Here is a 19343-nt window from a genome sequence, read left to right on the forward strand (position 1 = left end):
TACTAATATAGTAGATCACACCATGTTTCTATTTCAAAGGTGTGATTCAACATTTCTTACTCCTATCAACGTCCATTATGCCACTCTTTACTTAGAACTTTAAGCCCAACGTAAAAGAACTACTAGTTCTAAGTTAAAAATAGGAATTTGGAGTAACAATATTTGTCCAAATTTGTGCGTTTCTTTGGTTGTAAGAGATGAATGGAAAACGAAGAAATAAAAAGTAAATCCCAGGAAAAGAAAAGAGCCGCCTCGGTGTCTACGTGTAGGTTTGCATGAAAATGTCAACAGTAAAGAGGCAAGGGTATTTCCGTGAATAACAAAACATTGACAAGAAATCCAACACCGGTTTTCATATACCATTTAGAGCGGTTTTGCTAAGGTCTTGTGGTATTTTATTAATTTTTTTAATTTTCTCTCACATAAAATAAAATGAATATAAGAGAAAAATTGAACTTCATTTCCTTAAGACCGCTTTATCTGAATATAAATTTATAAATATATAATAGTTGCATAAAAAGTCAGTCTGATTTACAGATTAGAGAGAGAGAAGAAGAAGAAGCAAAGAGGAGGAAAAAAATAAAAAGAAGTTTGTCTTTATATTTCATCGCATTCAATTTCTTTTCTTCTCTTGAAATTAGCAAAAGCGGTTATGCCATTAATGGATTTTCAAGCTCATCAGTTTGAGAAGTGGTGAAGGATAAAAAGAAGAAGAGTCTTCTCTTCTTCCATGTTACTAATAAAATCATGAATCACTCAGCTCAATTGGAACAGCAGCAGCAGCAACAACAGCAGCAGCACAATCAAATACAAGACCATCATCACCATCATCATCAAATACAAGACCATCATCATCATCAGCATCAACATCATCAGCAACATCAGCAGATCCCATATGGAATGATGCAATCATCATCATCATCCTCAATCCCTGGGAGCTTCATGTAATTAAGAATCCAAACCCAATTAGATTCATTTCTTTCTCTTCTTCTTATTATATATATTTAGCTACTTTATTACATATGCTTTTGTTTGATGTAAGCAGAAGTAAAGATGGTGGAGCTTATGATTTGGGAGAATTGGATCAAGCCCTTTTTCTTTATCTTGATGGACAAGACCCTTCTACCTCTATTCAAGACCCAAGAAGTTAGTTTTTTTTACAACAACTCTTTCTTCTCCTCCTCCTCTTAGGACAACACTCAATTAAAGTTTAAGACTTGAATTCGAGATCTTTAACTTAATTGGTTCTTGATTCTTGTTTTTGTGTTTTTTTCTTGTTTTTTTACTTTTGTGATTGTGTGGGAGATTCTGTTTAGAGGGTTCACAGAGAAAGCATGTTCTGATAAAATCTGCAGTCTGGAAGTACTTTCTTTGACCAGATCCTTGCACCTGAAAAAAAACCGCAGAGAGGACAGATTTTTTTATTTTTATTTTTATTTAAAAAAAAAAAATGAAGAAGAAGAAGTAAAGGTTTGGTGGTGCTCTTTTGGAATTAAATAAAAATGGTTTCTTGTTGTTTGGAGCTTGGACCATGACATGTAACAGACACAAAATTCATAAATTCTTTGCTAATATTTTCTACTGAATAAAAAGGGTACGAATAGGGTATGGTATGGGTTTTGTTTCTTCTATTGCTATAATATAATCTCATGACGAATTCATTCCTATTTCTCTCTTTCTCTTTCTCTGTGCAGATAATTCTGGAATTGGAATGAGACCTCCAACTCTCAATATTTTCCCTTCTCAGCCTATGCACGCAGTTGAGCCATCATCAACAAAGGTTCATTTAATTAAACCCTTAATTAATCACTTAATATTCTTTTTGTTTTCTTCTTCAAAACCTAACTTTATAGCAGTAGTAGTTTATTAATTAATTTCTAATGGGTTTGTTTGGATTTGGTAGAATAATACAGCTCCAACTCCAACCCCAGCTACTACTAGTGGTTCAAAGAGACCATCAGAGCCGTCCATGGAGTTATTACCCAACGCAAGAACTGCTGCTGCTGCAGCACCTGGACCTGGACCTGGACCTGAACCACCCAAATCTATCAAGGTATTAGCTATAGGATCATACCACTTTTTTTTTTATTTAATAACTCAGATATAATTTAATACTAAAACATTATATTATTAGCTACCAACCAAACTCTTCTTCTACTTCTTTCTATTAATTTTTATATGTTATTAGCTTAACTGAGATTCTCTCTCTATATATATATAATGTTTACAAATTGTATTATAAAAATGTGGCAGCGTGAAGGAAACCGTAAGGGTCCAACAACTTCAAGTTCAGAGCATGAAGGACCTAAGACACCAGACCCTAAGGTATAATAATAATAATTTATACTAATTTTGATTATTTAGTTAATTAATGAAATGATAATTTATTTACAGACATTAAGGAGACTTGCTCAGAATAGAGAAGCAGCCAGGAAAAGCAGGCTTAGAAAAAAGGTATGTTTGTGTGATTCTGTCTGTCCAATTTTATTTTATAAATAATTGGCTTACCTTATTTTTGTTATATTGTAATTATAGGCTTATGTTCAGCAACTAGAGTCAAGTAGGATTAGGCTAACTCAACTTGAACAAGAGCTTCAAAGAGCCAGATCTCAAGTAAGTTAATTTTTGTTTTGTTAAATTAACATAATTATCATTGGAAACAAGTTTAAGCTATTAATTAATGTAATTAGGGGGTTTTCTTTGGAGGAGGAGGAGGAGGAGGTTTAATGGGTGGAGATCAAGGTCTTCCTGTGGGTATAGCAAACATAAGTTCAGGTATGATATCTTTGTCATTTGTTTGGGTTTGTAAAATGAAGGATTAATATTAAAATGGGGGTGTTTTATTAGATGCTGCTGTATTTGACATGGAGTATGCGAGATGGGTGGAAGAGCATCACCGAATAACATGTGAACTAAGAGTAGCCGTACAAGAACATCTACCTGAGAATGAGTTAAGGCTATTTGTTGATAATTGCTTAGCTCATTATGATGAAGTAATGAATCTCAAAGGAATGGTTGCCAAATCAGACGTATTCCATCTTGTTTCTGGCATGTGGAAGACTCCTGCCGAACGTTGTTTCATGTGGATGGGTGGTTTCCGCCCCTCTGAGCTCATCAAGGTAACCTCATTCCCCTACTCTTTATATCTTACATCTATTCAAAGTTCCCTGGGGCTGAACCATCTCTCTCAAGAGTGCTAACCGGAGACCGGGGGTGCTCCAGCATCCCTGAGCTCTCCTGCCTCCGTCCATGCCACCAAGCATATGGTCTTAGTAGTTAAGGTACGAGATCAGTTGAACCATTCAACGAAGGTTCGGATCCTGAAACGAGAATGTATTTATAATCAAAATAGTTGTTGGGAAAGTTTTTACTCTTGAAACAAAGAGTTATCCCACTCCAATATAGATTAGTTTGAGTTGGAGGCTAGAACAAAAATATCTTACAAGTATTAATTATGTAACTGAATATGTGTGCAACAAAAATTCTATGATCTAAGGGTAGAATCTAATGACAAAATGGCTTTATTTTTTAATGGGTTAATAGATAATTATGCATTTCAAATTATAATGTTTTAATTTTTTGACACCATGTATTTATTTATATTTGCATCTGTTACACCTAAATTTATAATTTTTGTGTTGCTCATATTCTGAACTTGTCAATGTTGGACCTCTAAGATTTTTATTTGTTGATCTGATAAACTTCAAATAAAATGCACGATTGCATAGCCGATCTAATTTGAAGTGTGTCAACAGCAAATAAGAGTGTCACGGGTCCAAAGTTGACAAGTTTAGGTGCCAATTGATAAAAAAGAGTTACAAATATATAAATAATAATAATAATAATAAGTTACTTAGATATATAGTTATGAAGTAGGAGGTCCAAACGGGTCAACTGTGATGAGTTTTTAAAACCAACTATGAATATGTGATAAGTTATTTTAAAAGTTCAGGATAGCAATAGATAAAACGGGCGAAGTTTAAGGGTGTAAATATACAGAATAATAATTATTGATGATATGCATTTGGCTAGATGGTGTAATATTGTATAGAGGACGTAATGATAATTGCATGGGGTGGTAAATTGTCGGTAACGTTGGAAAGAGGAAAGAAGAATTAAAAGAGAAAAAAGAGTGGAAAAAGAAAAGAGCCAAGAAGAGATAAAAATCATTGAATGACGAGAGATATTCTAGAAATGGGTAGAGTTAGGTGTCAATCCTATAAAGTTGATGTCTGTTAATACAACCATACATTTTATCATTTTGTTTTCATTTTCATCTCTTCTTTTGGTTTCTACCCATTTATTATTATCATTGCAGATAATTGTTAGCCAAATAGAGCCATTAACCGAGCAGCAAATATTAGGGATATGTGGCTTACAACAATCAACTCAGGAGGCAGAAGAAGCTTTATCACAAGGTCTTGAAGCTCTGAATCAATCTTTATCAGATACTATAGCTTCTGATTCATTGAGCTGCCCTCCTAATATGGCTAACTATATGGGCCAAATGGCTGTGGCTATGAACAAGCTATCTACGCTCGAAGGTTTCGTTAGACAGGTACCATATCCATATTTATTTCTCAAATTAATTATCTTTATTTTCACAAAGTGGGTCCCAATCGAGCAGGAATCTGTTCTTATTTAGGTCACGAAACCTACCCCTAAAACATGAACTGCTCCATGTGGTGGCTGGATATATATACTATACACAAATTAATAATCTTCTCCATATTATCAGGGCCGTCTCAAACTTTTTGGGGCCCTTGTGCTAAATTCTTATCAAACCATTAATATTTAATAGAATTTCGTATTAAGAAAATATAAAAAGAAAAGAATGAATGGTAAGGTTGTGGATTTTGAATGGTTGAATATCTAAATCACATATGCACTCAATGCAATGAAAATGTGTAAGTAAATCTTATTGTAACTTCAGCTAATATCTATATTTGACTAAGCACGTCTTAAATTTCGGGGCCCTTGTAATTTTGAAGCCCTGTGCAGTAGAGCTCATTGCACACCCTCATCTACCCCTCTGCATATTATGGAAATACTTTTTATTATATTACTTCACCTTCTTAGCTTTTTGCATCAATTTAGAATAGAATGTTTATTTATATCTTCCTATCTTATATTAAAAAAAACTACCAAACACATTCTAAAAACTAGAGCTATAAACGGGACAGGGCAGGATTGCATTAACCATCTCGAGGGAATCACCATTCCCATTCCCGTTTAAGTTATATATATATATTTTTTTACTTTTTTCTTATAAAACATCAATTTGTAGTGTATAATTTTTATTAAAATCATAAACTATTATTATAGGGACATATAAAATTGTAAACTACTAGACATAGAAAATTAACTAAACAAGTCCAAAATAAATTATTAATATATATATATATTTAGTTTCTTTTCTATATTTGGGTATTTAGTCGGGGATCCATTGGGGATCTTTATTGGGGACATTCGGGGATGGTGATTAGGGATGACAACGAGTACTGTACCTAGCACTACCCGACCCTAATGAGACTACCCGTAAAAACACTTTTTACAATTTTCTCAACTAAAAAGAAGTATTTGGTAAACGAAAAAGTATTATTTTTCTTAAAAGCTAAAAAAACTGCTTTTAGAACGAATAATCTATAGCTTTTGGGAAAGTACTTTTCACGGCTTGTAGAAGAAAGTGATTTTAAAAAAATAGAAAAAAAAATTAATCGTAACGTTTAACTTAATTTCAAAAACCTAATACATATATTTTTTTTTGGGTAAGTATTTTTTTTCTTAATTTCAAAATTGATTTTGGTTACTTATAAGTTATGAAATTAATGATGCTAATTTGTATTAGACTAGGTCAAGTAGGCATGCTTAATTAGTGACAACAAAAGGATGGTTAGTGATGCCAAATGTGCATAGATAGGTGGACCCCCACAAGTATTATAATATGAACCCATGTTTTTATGATGTCACAGTCGTAACCGTTTGACTTAAAAAGGACAAATGCCAATCCACTCTCAATAACTTACTTTTTTTACACTTCCATAACTTCACTATTTATGAAAATAACCTTTGCTTAATTAATATCCAATTACTTCTAAATGTCAATGATTAAGGAGGTGAAAATAAATATTTCTGCCGCATGCTTTGAATATGTAGGTTTTCTAACCTTTGAAAATTAATACCTCAAATGAGGAATTATAAAAAGGATTAGTGATTAATACCTTTGCTAATCTGAAAAGTCATGGTAATCATAGAAATTAATTTGATTTGTCTATGTTTATTTTTTGTCGACATTCATCAACATTGCTATCTATGGGATATCTTATATAGTTTTGTTCCTTTCAGACGATAGCGAGACCTCTACAAATTTATTTTACAATGAACTACAAGAAAACAAGGCATATTTCCTTTTCAATAAATATCTCTATCTTTAACCAATTCCTAATTCCTTAAAAAAGTCATGGTAGATAACCATTTGAAACTCTTAAACCAGATTATTCCCAATGTTGCTGCTAAAAGTCAATCAATCATGTTTAATATATAATATATCATGAATCAAAGGTGTAAGCTGTCAAATTTAATAATAATAAAAGTTACTCTTCGCTACAAATTTTTTAGAATACTCCGAGAGTAATACATTACATATCAATTAATGCCATAAATTTATATTTTTCTTCACCAATATGTACAACTTTTTATTATAGATTTTAGATATTTATAGATATTGAAAGAGAAAAATGTAAACTTACAGGCGGATAATCTGAGGCATCAAACCCTACATCGGCTGCATCAGGTATTGACAACCCGGCAATCTGCAAGGTGTTTTCTGGCGATCGCGGAGTATTTCCACCGTCTCCGAGCACTGAGCTCTCTGTGGTTGGGTCGTCCGCGACAGGAATAATTTAGAGGAACAACTATACATTATAATAGAAAGAAAAAGAAAACCCTAGAATAGCTCTATATATGAAATGGCTACTTTTTATTATATATTTCTTTTAGTTTTCTATGGAAAAATATAATTATGCCTTTCATTTCATTATATTCCTTACTTTCTACAGGGATCAGTTAATGTATAGATACATATAGATAAATGGGTAATTTAGATTAAATTTAAAGCAGTTGCTGCCTTATTTGTCTTTGTTTCTTTGTTTTTTAGGGCTAATTGGGAAATTCAAAGAAGCATTATTTGAATATTAGGGATTAGTAGAGGAAGAAGAAGAAAAAGGGGCATTGAAAATCAGATCTGAATTTGTGGGTTTGTTGGAGATGGATAGAGAGAAAGACAAAGGAAATTGTTATAGAGATAGAGAGAGAAAGGAGAAGGGGCAGGTGTTGAAAGTTGAAACTTATACATTCCAGTTGCCTTTGGCTACATGCTTTGCTTCTTTTTTTTATTTTTAGGGCTTTTCGTTTTCTATTCTCGGGTCGGAATATATAGATATAGTCGGTAGGATGACAGAGTTCGTGAGACGTGATGTCACATTCGGTTCTCACTAAATACCTTTATAAAGAGGTGAAAAATCTTAACTTTAATTAAGTTTCGAATAAGACTACCCCAATAAAAATATTTGTATTATATACCGAAAATGAATATATATGACATAAATACCTCTTTGCTCGCCTTATCCGTGAGAATTGGCCTAATCGATGATGTCACCTTATTGGTTATAGTGTTTAGGAACTCGTATCATTTATGAGTGGAACTTGAGTATAAAGCTTTTTGGGCCATCCGTTTTCTTAATTTTGATGCGCAAACTACAAGTCAGCACCATCTACTTCAATTAGACCAGCTTGAGGACTTCCGACTTAGTGAATATGAGAATGCCAAAATCTATAAGGAAAAGACTAAAAGATGGCATGATAAGAGAATTCTTCACCGATCATTTAAAATTGGAGATAAAGTGTTTTTCTATAATCTCCGGTTAAGACTCTTTCCCAAAAAAAATAAAAAGCCATTTCAGTGGCCCGTTTTCCATCACTCGCATTTTTCCATCCGGAGTCATGAAAATCCAAGATGGTAAGAACACACTTTTCACAATGAATGAAAAAAGGTTGAAGAAGTATAAAGACGGGCTAGGAAAGCTCCGTGTAGAACAGTTGAACTTCAAGGATCCGCCCTAATCATTTCGGGCAAAGTCGAAGCTTTAACTGACTTAAAATTTACCGTTTGTTGTTATATTTTTTTTATCCCTATAAATAGGAACTTCTACCTTGTAATCAATATATTTTTGTTAGGCCTTTTATGCTTTTACATACTTTCATGCATTTTTAGTTTATCAATTCATTTTTATTCAGTATTAGCTTATAGTGTCGTTTTGTCTTAGTTTAGCCAGCAAGCTTAAGCCTTAGTTTGTTCTAATTTCACCTTTTGTTCTCAAGTTAAGTCATTAATTCAAGTTTCTTTTTTTTCTTCATCTTCTTCCATTCTAAAGCTTTGAATTAGTAATCAAACTTGTTGAACATGATCTCATACACCTCCACTCTCATTATGCCTTTATGCTTTAGCTCAACCATGAGCTAAACCACTATAGGCTACAATTGCGATGAGTCACTCTTAACGAGTATAGATCATTAAATAAATGTTGTGTTGTGGGAGTTAACTAGAGAATTAACTAAACTTATTGTTTACCTCTATTTAAGAAACCTAACCAAGTAATTAGATAGAGAAGTTAAATTGTGAAACCTAACCATGTAAATGATTTAACTTAACATATTAGTTAATCATATTCCCGGGCCGGATAGTGTGGCTACGTCGTCTAGAATACGGCTTAGCCTTGGTTTTCTTAGAGTCTAATACCTTCAAACACAATTAAGGATTTTGCCTAAAGCATGAGCCCAAGGGTGTTTGAAGTAGATTTAGTGATTTTCGGCCGAAGTTACAATTTTGTAATAGAAAATCAATGTCTTGAGTTAGCTTTAATACACACAACATACATTTATTGATCTATATGAGTTAATACTGGGAAACCTAAATCGTAGCCTTCCATTCATTCATTTAAAAAATTAATTGTTTAATGGATTTGCTACTTATTTACTTCATTAGTTATAAAACCACAAATTCACTTAAACGATACCTTAGATAATATAGAAATTGAGCACGAATAAGGAATTGAGTGTTAGTCCTTGTGGGATCAATATTATTCTTTACTAACTTTATTACTTGATCCGATATATTCACTTGCTCTTAATTGTTATACGCTTTTAGCCTTGTAAGTCGTTGTTTTTCTATCACGAGCTGATGTGCTGATGTTGGCTGTGAGTCAACAAGTCAGCATGATTGTAAGTCATCAAGTCAGCATGAGTGATTCAACAAGTCAGCATGATTGTAAGTCATCAAGTCAACATGAGTGATTCAACAAGTCAACATGACTGTGAGTCATCAAGTCAGCATGAGTGATTCAACAAGTCAGCATGACTATGTGTCAACAAGTCAGCATGGTCTTGGTGTGTTAATACATTTTGAGTAGGGGGTTTTTTGGGTATTTCACAATTCTTGTAAAACCTATGTTATAAAGGTTCTAGGTTGCGAATGAGTTGAGTACAATCCTTTTGGGAAATCATATTTGATTCTTATATATATAAGTATGTAATTATATAATATGATTATAAAAATTATTTTTGGGGTCATATAACTATTAATTATCTATTATGTAGTTATTTACTCCATATTTGAAATTTAATTTGTTTTGATTCATTATTTTTACATATATATATATATATATATTTGGGTTATCAAAATGTGGGGTTTAGCTATTATTTGGGGAGGGGTTTTCTATATACTTATTATATCAATTTTTTGCATTTATGGTCTTCCATTACTTTTACATAGTTTTAGTTAGGATGAAAATGTATTATATTTTGTATTCTTTTTCATTTTCTTTATTATATCATATAGTATTTCTCACTTATTTTTATATATAAATATATCCTTATTTTTAGATAAAATCATATACATATATGTATTTCTATTTTATTTTTTGGTATACATGTATATATCCCAAATGAGTTTTACTTGGTGAATTTTGGTTTAATTGGTTCATTGGTGTGATTATGTGTGAATAAAGAGTTGATTGAGTGAAAAAGTGAAAATAAAATCACAAAAAGAGACTTTAATTTGTTTATTTAAACTTAAGTTTTCTAGATATTCTTAAAGTGTAAATAACGTTTTCTTGACCTTTTTAAACTATGTCCAAAATATCACGTGTTGAAACGTTAATCCGTTCCAACGACGGATTAGGCGAACCTTGTAATTAAAATCGTTTTTATTGTAAATAATGAAGTTTTGAATTGTTTTCTTAAATGATTTGTACAAAATAAATTGATGTGTATGCCTAACCACGTTTTCGGGTTAAAATTCTTTATTCCACGTCTTCAAACGCTCGAGTCGTTCCAACGGCGATTCGAGTAGATGCCATGTAAATCAACGGGGTTTTGAAATGTACCTAAATCATTCCAACGGCGATTAAGGTACGAACCATGTAAATAAACTCGTTTTCGGGGAGTGAGTTTAGTGTAGGGTTAACATGTGAATCGAAGCATAAGACACATTGTAAAATAAATCAATTCTTCCTTCTCCCTTTCTCTCTTTTATATATATTTGGCATCAATGTAAATGGGTGATTCTTTACCAAAGTGGCTTTCAATAATATATGCTCAAAACGGTTTTCAAAAGGAGAAAGAAAAGGTTTCAAATGAATTTTAAACTTAAAGAAATATGCGATTAGTCCGTTATCGCCTAACACGCTGAGTAGGAGGCCGGTGGTTCATAACCGGGCGATGTCGGGGTGCCGAGTAGCCTTTCTCTGGAAAGGAGCTAGCCTTCTCGGCTCGTACCTAAGTTTCCCGAACCCTCACCGATCTCCCGCAAGGGATCGGTGTTCATTTTCCCATTCGTGGGTGGCGACTCTTCCATACTCCGAGCTCCGGTCCTGCCGAGCAGCTTGATTCCACGATTGGTTGCTTTCGGCGCCAATCACCGCTTACGTCGCCATGAGGTGTCCACCCCCCGGTCCACCCGGGAGATTAGGCCGCGACACCTCGTCTAACACCAGTCGAAGACTATCTTGATGATTTCTCAAAGATCATAATTGACCTAGAGAATATAGAGGTAAAGATTGAAGACGAAGATCAGGCCATAATGATCTTGAATTCCTTACCCCATTCTTTCGGTCACTTCGTTGAAACAATGAAGTATGCTAGAGAAACACTAAGCCTGGAAGAAGTTCTTATGGCTCTAAAGTCAAAACAGATTGAGGCCAGCACCAACACTGAAGCTGCGGAAGGATTGCTTTTTCGAGGTAGGTCTGAGAAAAAGGACTCTCACAAGCCAAAGAACAAGAACGGAAAAAGGTCCAAGACTCCATCCTCAAGCAATAAAGAAGGCAAGGTCTACAAGTGTTTCCACTGCCATAAGGAAGGACATTTCAGAAAAAATTGTCCTGAGAGGAAGAAGAGTCAAGGCCAACCTAAAGATCAAGGCAAAGCCGCCGTGGTAGAAGAAGGTTATGAGAGCGCTGAAGTTCTCGCTGTCACTGATAAAGATCCAAACACCGACTGGATCCTGGACAGCGGGTGTACGTTCCATATGACTCCCAACAGGACGTGGTTCGAAGATTTTCAAGAAGAAGGTGGGAGGGTTCTTCTAGGCAACAATAAGTTGTGCAATGTACTGGGTCAAGGCTCCATCAGGCTGAAGATGTTCGATGGCCAAGAAAGGATTATGTCCGGTGTGAGGTATGTGCCAGAACTGAAAAGAAATTTAATTTCTTTGGGTACGCTTGATAAACAAGGATACAATTATAGAGCCGAAGGGGGTATCATAAGAATAGCTAGAGGATCTTTAGTTGTTATGAAAGGTACCATGAGTAATGGCATGTACACTCTCTTAGGTAGTACTGTGTTAGTCTCTGCAGCAAATCTCACCGAGTCTAAGACCGATAGAACCACTCTTTGGCACCTTAGACTAGGTCACGTGAGTGAAGTAGGTTTACATGAACTTAGGAAGCAGGGTTGTTTTGGTAAAGATCACATAGGAAAAATAGATTTCTGTGAGAACTGTGTCTTAGGGAAGTCTAGTAAAGTCAAGTTTCCTAAGTCAGCAACCCATAGAACCCAGGACATTCTTGAATACATTCACTCTGACCTATGGGGGCCAACAAGAACCAAGTCTCATGGTGGGAGGACCTATTTTATGACCCTCATTGATGATTACTCTAGAAGAGTATGGGTTTATATTCTAGCTCACAAGAATGAAGCCTTGCAAACGTTCAAGGATTGGAAAGTGCTTGTGGAAAATCAAACAGGAAAGAAAATCAAAAGGTTGAGAACCGACAATGGTTTGGAGTTTCTTGACAAAGATTTCATCACTTTGTGCAAGAAGTCGGGTATAACCAAGCATCACACTGTTCCTGGAACTCCACAGCAGAATGGCCTAGCAGAGAGGTATAATAGGACTATCCTAGAGAGAGTTAGGTGTATGTTAATCCAATCCAGTCTCCCTAAGTCTTTCTGGGCTGAAGCAGTGCAAACTGCGTGTTACCTAATCAATAGGTGCCCATCATCCTCTATAGGCTTTAAAACACATATGCAAATGTGGTCAGATCACCCAGAGGATTATGAAAAACTTAGAGTGTTTGGTTGTTCGGCTTTTGCACACGTTAGACAGGAAAAACTAGAACCTCGGGCTCTAAGATGTGTTTTTATAGGTTACCCTATAGGAGTCAAGGGCTATAAGTTGTGGTGCCTAGAACCTGGTTATAAGAAATCCATAGTGAGCAGAAATGTAGTGTTCAATGAGATGGATTTTCCTTATCAGAAAAACCAAGAGAAAACTCAGATAGAACCAAGTATTTCTGAATCCATTCAAAACCTTGAGAGTGTTAAGAATGAGGTGGAGCTTGAAGAAAATAGTGAAAACACCCGTCAAACCGAACAAGAAGTGAGTGATGGTAATCCTACTGAATCCAGTCAAAGCTATAGACTTGTTAGAGACCGTGAAAGAATAGTCCCTAGGGCCCCGGTTAGATATGGTTTTGAGGACCTTGTAGCTTATGCATTTAGTGTTGTTAAGGAAGTACAAGAATCTGAACCTGTAACCTATAGGGAAGCTGTGAATTCGGCTGACAAGGAACAGTGGCTTAATGCAATGAAGGATGAGATAAAATCTCTTGATAAAAATGAGACTTGGATTTTGGTAGATAAACCTCCTGATAAGAAGCTGGTCGGGTCAAGGTGGGTGTTTAAAAGAAAAGAAGGGATACCCGGTGTAGAGAGACCTAGGTTTAAAGCTAGGTTAGTTGCCAAAGGGTTTACACAACAGGAAGGTATATACTTTAATGAAATCTATTCTCCGGTTGTTAAACATAGGTCTATTAGGATTATTCTCTCTCTTGTAGCTCGTTTTGACCTAGAGCTAGAACAGTTAGATGTTAAAACCGCTTTTCTTCATGGAAACCTAGATGAGGTCATATATATGCAACAACCGGAGGGATTTGAAATATGAGATAAAGACCGGCGGGTATGTTTGCTTAAGAAGTCTCTATATGGTTTGAAACAGTCCCCTAGACAGTGGTACATGAAGTTCGATGAGTTTATGATAAGTCAGGATTTTCATAGGTCTAGTTATGACTGGTGTCTGTATAGTAGAAACCTTAGTGATGGCTCTAAGATTTATCTCTTGTTATATGTTGATGACATGCTTATAGCTTGTCACAACAAAGCAGGCATAAATCAGTTAAAGGCACAACTAAACACACGGTTTGAGATGAAGGATCTCGGGTCAGCACGGAAAATTTTAGGGATGCAGATTTCTCGAGACAGAGGAAGAAAGAAGCTGTTCCTAAGTCAGTCAGGTTACCTGAGCAAGGTGTTAGAACGTTTTGGAATGACAGATTCAAAGGCCATACTCACTCCACTTGCAAGTCACTTCAAGCTGAGCAGTAAGCAAAGTCCTCAAATAGATGAGGAAAAGGAAGACATAGAGAGGGTGCCATATTCCAGTGTTGTAGGCTGTCTAATGTACGCGATGGTCTGTACACGCCCAGATTTGGCTCATGCTATGAGTCTCATAAGCAGGTTCATGGCAAATCCAGGGAGAGCACATTGGTCAGCGGTGAAGTGGGTTCTGAGGTATGTCAAAGGCTCATTGAGTAAAGGTTTGAGTTATGGTGGAGCTGAAGCCCTAGTGGATGATGTAGCAGGTTTTGTTGATTCTGATTATGCTGGTAGCATTGACACCAGAAAATCCCAAACCGGGTACGTGTTCACAGTGTTTGGAACGACAATAAGTTGGAGGGCAAATCTACAGTCAGTTGTGACTTTGTCAACAACCGAGGCAGAGTTTATTACCATCACAGAGGCAGTAAAGGAAGCAATGTTGCTGAGAGGAGTCTTAACGGAACTTGGAGTGACACAGATTGATGGTTTGAAGATTTACTGTGATAGCTAAGGAGCTATACATCTGTCAAAACACCAAGTATTTCACGAGCAATCCAAACACGTAGATGTGAGAATGCATTTCGTCAGGGATGTGATTAGCACTGGTACTGTTCAGGTGGTGAAAGTGGGAACTAAGGATAATCCAGCCGACATGCTGACCAAATCTGTTTCAAGTAATAAATTTGAACATTGCTTGAAACTGGTTAGGATGGTCAATGGTCCTTAAGTGTATTTTCTTCACTAGTCGATGGAGTGATCAGAAAGACAAGGTGGAGATTGTAAGTCGTTGTTTTTCTATCACGAGCTGATGTGCTGATGTTGGCTGTGAGTCAACAAGTCAGCATGATTGTAAGTCATCAAGTCAGCATGATTGATTCAACAAGTCAGCATGAGTGATTCAACAAGTCAGCATGATTGTAAGTTATCAAGTCAACATGAGTGATTCAACAAGTCAGCATGACTTTGAGTCATCAAGTCAGCATGAGTGATTCAACAAGTCAGCATGACTATGTGTCAACAAGTCAGCATGGTCTTAGTGTGTTAATACATTTTGAGTAAGGGGTTTTTTGGGTATTTCACAATTCTTGTAAAACCTATGTTATAAAGGGTCTAGGTTGCGAATGAGTTGAGTACAATCCTTTTGGGAAATCATTTTGTATACACTGTGAGAACTGATTTGGGAAAGAAAAGCTTGTAGAGCGAGGGATTGGGAAACACGAGAGTTTCTTGAGAGGAAACGGTTTCTGAATCTTGTTGTAATCTCCATTGATTAGTGAAGTTGCTGGATGTAGGCATTTAAGCCGAACCAGGGTAAATTCTGTGTGTATTCTTTTTGCTATTGTTTCAAGATCCAATCTGCGATCTTTGGAATTCGTTGTCTGTGTGGTTGATTAATCGTTCGAAGTATAGTATTGTTCACAAGCCTATCAGTTTCTATCATTATCAAACTGTCTAGCCATATCTTATTTTACTTGAACTATTTGTAATATCCTTAATATGCGAAGATTACATTCAATTTAAGGGTCAATAGGAAGAATACTATCATCTCTTTTCCCTAGTGTGCATAAAGACGAAGAGATGCACACCAAAATTTATATTAACAAAACGAAAAACTATTCATAAAAAATATCTAAACTAACAATTAAACATTCATTCAATATTAATAGAAGTTGATAACTCCCCGATAATGGCGCTAAAACTTGGTGGGTGTATCACCTCTATACAGTGGCGGAGCCAGAGCTCAAAGTCCGGAGGGGTTCCATTGCATGAAGATTTTTTTTTCTTACTAACGACTTAAGGCTTTGATTCATAGTAGTCAAATCAAAATTTTCAAACTTTTGATAATATAAAGGTAAATTTGATCATAATTGGAAACATTAAGTTACAAAACAACTGAGATTCAATATAAAGTAAGGATAAGGTGCAAAAATACTCTAATGTTTACACCTAAGAACAATTTTACCTCTAACATCTAAAATGGTGCAATTTTACCCTTAATGTTGGCAGCCAAGAGCAATTTTATCCCCAACGTTGACAAGTTTGGTCAATTGGAGAAATTATTCATCAAATTGTCTTCTCGGTCATGAATTTTGTAACAAAAAAAAATAAAATTAAAAATAATAAAGGAAAATGAGGTTAATAATGATTATACTTAATATTCATATTTTTAAAGGAGAATGAGGTTTGAGGGAAAAAATTAAAATGAGATAAAAAGTGTAGAGAGTGAGATTTGAACATAAGACCAATTAGATGCAGAGATTCCTTTAATTATTACTACAACCAACTATGCTAACTTAGTTTTATGCCACATAGTCACATTCTACATTATAAATACCAATTTTAACTAATTTGGGGCTGCTCCGGACTAAATCACTGTTTGTCAGGGGTGTTCAGGAGGGTCGGAGGGTCGGGAGACCCTCCCCTACCCCCCTAGCTCCGCTCCTGCCTCTATATGTGTGTGAGACCAGCAACTTAGGGACAAGTGTATCCCATCAATAAGTAATAAATTTCGGTAAAGATCATATATCGAATCCACATGAGTTACATGAACTAGTTTGTTATCTTTGTTATTTAGACGATTCAAAAATAAAGATGGTCTTCTAAATTATCCTACTCCCACTCTTATATTTGTGAAACATAATTTAGCATACTTAACCCAAACATATATAAATTGGAGATGGTAAGATTAATTCAAACCAGTGTCTTTCTAAAGCCACAATTAAAATATGCAAGTAATTCTATAAATCCTTGGTTAAAAGCACTAACACCTTTGTGAAGCTAATCAATCGTAAACTCTTATTACAAAGATATTGAACCTAAGCTCAAAAACTAGGGCATGTATATGTCGTGGTGTGTCAATTTCTACGGTTGTCAGAGTTTCAATTCGGATAAGGAAAACTCTTAATTATATGAACTTGAATAAACATAAAAGGCTTAATACATCACTGGCTGCCTGAACTTGTCCATAATAGTAGATTGGCTCTCTGAACTTTGCAAGTGTTTCACCAGCTCCCTAAACTTGCTTATTTTGTATCACCAGCTCCCTAAACTTGTCCATAAAAATTGATTAGCTCATTGAACTTTGCAAGTGTCTCACCAGCTCCCTAAACTTGCTTATTATATAACAAGTAAATATAAAAATCATAATACTAACTCGGATTAATGTGGAAAAATACCCCTAATGTTTTGGGTCAGGAGTAATTTTACCCCTAACATCTAAAATTGTGCAATTTTACTCCTAACCTTGGAAGACAATAGCAATTTTACCCCTAACATTGATAAATTGAGTTAATTTGAGAAATAATTCATTATACTGTCTTCTCGGTCATGAATCTTGTCATCTACAATTACGCGTGTATCATTTTATCAGTTACAAATCACAAACATATGTTGGGATGTTAAAAAAAATATAGTGACTTTTGTACGAATTGGACAAAAAAATTCACCAAATTTATATATTTGCTCTTGGCTACTAATGTTATGGGTAAAATTGCACCATTTTAGATGTTAGGGGTAAAATACTCCTAACCCAAAACGTTAGCGGTATTTTTGCACTTTAATCTGAGTTAGTATTATGATTTTTGTATTTAGTTGTTACGGAATAAGCAAGTTTAGGGAGCCGGTGAGACACTCGCAAAGTTCAGGGAGCTAATCAATTTTTATGGATAAGTTTAAGGAGCTTGTGATACGAAATAAGCAAGTTTAGGGAGCTGATTAGACACTTGCAAAGTTTAGGGAGCCAATCTACTATTATGGACAAGTTCAGGGAGCTGGTGATGTATTAGGTCAACATAAAATGATTTAAGTAATTTAATATACTCATATGATTGACACACAAAACACACCCAAAATGAATTAAAATATGAACTTTATTAAGAATGGAATTCAAACACCCAACACATCACAATAGATTAGAACTAGATTTGAGTTAGTACAAAACATATGAGAAGAATAAATTTTGCCTTTAAAATACCATTAACCCGGACTGTATCTCCGTTGGAGAAACTTGATTAAAACACCTTCATTTGGGAAGAACAGAATGGAGGAAGCTCAGATGCCTTGGGAATTAATGGAGGAAGTTGATACACGTGAATGGAAGATTCTATGGAGAAAATAAACTCTAAATTCGGAATCTTTGGATGCCCTAGAATGTGTTTCTAGGATTGTTAAAATAGAAAAACAAGCCTCAAGGACGAAATTCTAAATAAAACTTAAAATAACAAAAACTATAGATGTAGCACGTGAGGGTCTAGCAGTGCGTGCTATTAGTTGGCACATCATGTTGATCAAATAGGCGAGAAATGGGGCAGTGAAGATCGGTCTCAGCACGACACGTTGAGAAGTTGGCACGTCATGATAAGATGCAAAAGTGTTAATGCCTTCGGGCACGACGTGTTGAGCTGATATCACCAAGGCTTGGGCTCCGAGGAATTTGGAACGTTGTGCTACAATGTTTACATAGCGTGCTAAGTCCATTGAGAAATCCCCTTAATTTTTTGCAATCTTCTACTTGATTTCTTCCAATCATCATCAATCTTTTCCTTAAGTGAAATTCAAATGTTGTCAATCAATATTTTCCCAAGTTTGAATTAAGGATTGCCATAAAATAAAATCAAAATCAATTAAAATTAAAAATCTATGTAATTTAATCTAAAATGGAAATTGCTAAAATATCAAACTAATTAAAACTTAAACTTAAAAATCGAAAAAAAAATCTGTGTAATTTATTCTAAAATGGAAATTGTTTATGCCTATTATGGTAAAATTAACACTTTCCCAAAAAAAATATATAATAAGGGCATTTTGGTAAGTTATGTCACACCCGACCCAAAACGGCATCGGGTATGAAAAGAAAACAGGATAACAATCTACGAATTCGGCTCTTCAATCTTTAACTAGTTCAATTCTTAATTTAACTTTCTTCTAGATAAAAATTTATTCGGACTACCTAAAATTTTATTTATTATTTGGCTTGAACTTGATAATTCTATCAAGCTTCCTACATATCCCGAACGTTATAAATCTTTAAATCGGGAATCAAAGCCACGTAGTTCTACCTATTTAGGTAGTTTTCTTAATTTAGGTGGTTCTTTTTAATTATTCACATCTTGTTTGTTTGACTCAATAATCATTTAATCGTATATTTCACTTCATAACTGTACAAGTTTATTTTTCACAATACAATTATTGAGCATAACTAATATTTAGTATCTCTAATATATTCTATATACGAATATATTATCGAATCCGACAATATAAATTTTTAACCTTGAAAATCATATTGTCAAATGAAATCAAATCACAATAAATCAATTCACAATTCACAAATAAATATCGATGTCTTCGAATTAACATTTTTATCAAATAACCCGTAATCAAATAAATTGTTTATAAAATCTGACTCATAA

At 34.7% G+C, this 19343-nt stretch overlaps 1 protein-coding gene across 1 annotated transcript; it reads left to right on the forward strand.

The window, feature by feature from the left end:
* Positions 1–433: 433 nt before the first annotated feature.
* Positions 434–7127, forward strand: LOC136209739 (bZIP transcription factor TGA10). The gene is made up of 11 exons (XM_066001316.1): positions 434–944; positions 1046–1146; positions 1695–1780; positions 1904–2053; positions 2254–2325; positions 2395–2454; positions 2536–2613; positions 2691–2775; positions 2848–3119; positions 4319–4558; positions 6752–7127. Exons 1-11 carry the CDS (start codon positions 748–750, stop codon positions 6899–6901), a joined length of 1491 nt encoding a protein of 496 aa, XP_065857388.1. The 5' UTR covers positions 434–747; the 3' UTR covers positions 6902–7127.
* Positions 7128–19343: the final 12216 nt, after the last annotated feature.

The sequence above is a fragment of the Euphorbia lathyris genome, chromosome 10 (assembly GCF_963576675.1).
Source record: "Euphorbia lathyris chromosome 10, ddEupLath1.1, whole genome shotgun sequence".
Taxonomy (NCBI): domain Eukaryota; kingdom Viridiplantae; phylum Streptophyta; class Magnoliopsida; order Malpighiales; family Euphorbiaceae; genus Euphorbia; species Euphorbia lathyris.

What these genes read in the sequence shown, in the direction of transcription:
- LOC136209739 (XM_066001316.1), top strand. Translation starts at nt 748, where the DNA reads ATGAATCACTCAGCTCAATTGGAACAGCAGCAGCAGCAACAACAGCAG. An exon ending in CTAAGACACCAGACCCTAAG is followed by an intron (nt 2,326 to 2,394) that starts GTATAATAATAA and finishes ATTTATTTACAG; the next exon opens with ACATTAAGGAGACTTGCTCA. An exon ending in TCGAAGGTTTCGTTAGACAG is followed by an intron (nt 4,559 to 6,751) that starts GTACCATATCCA and finishes GTAAACTTACAG; the next exon opens with GCGGATAATCTGAGGCATCA.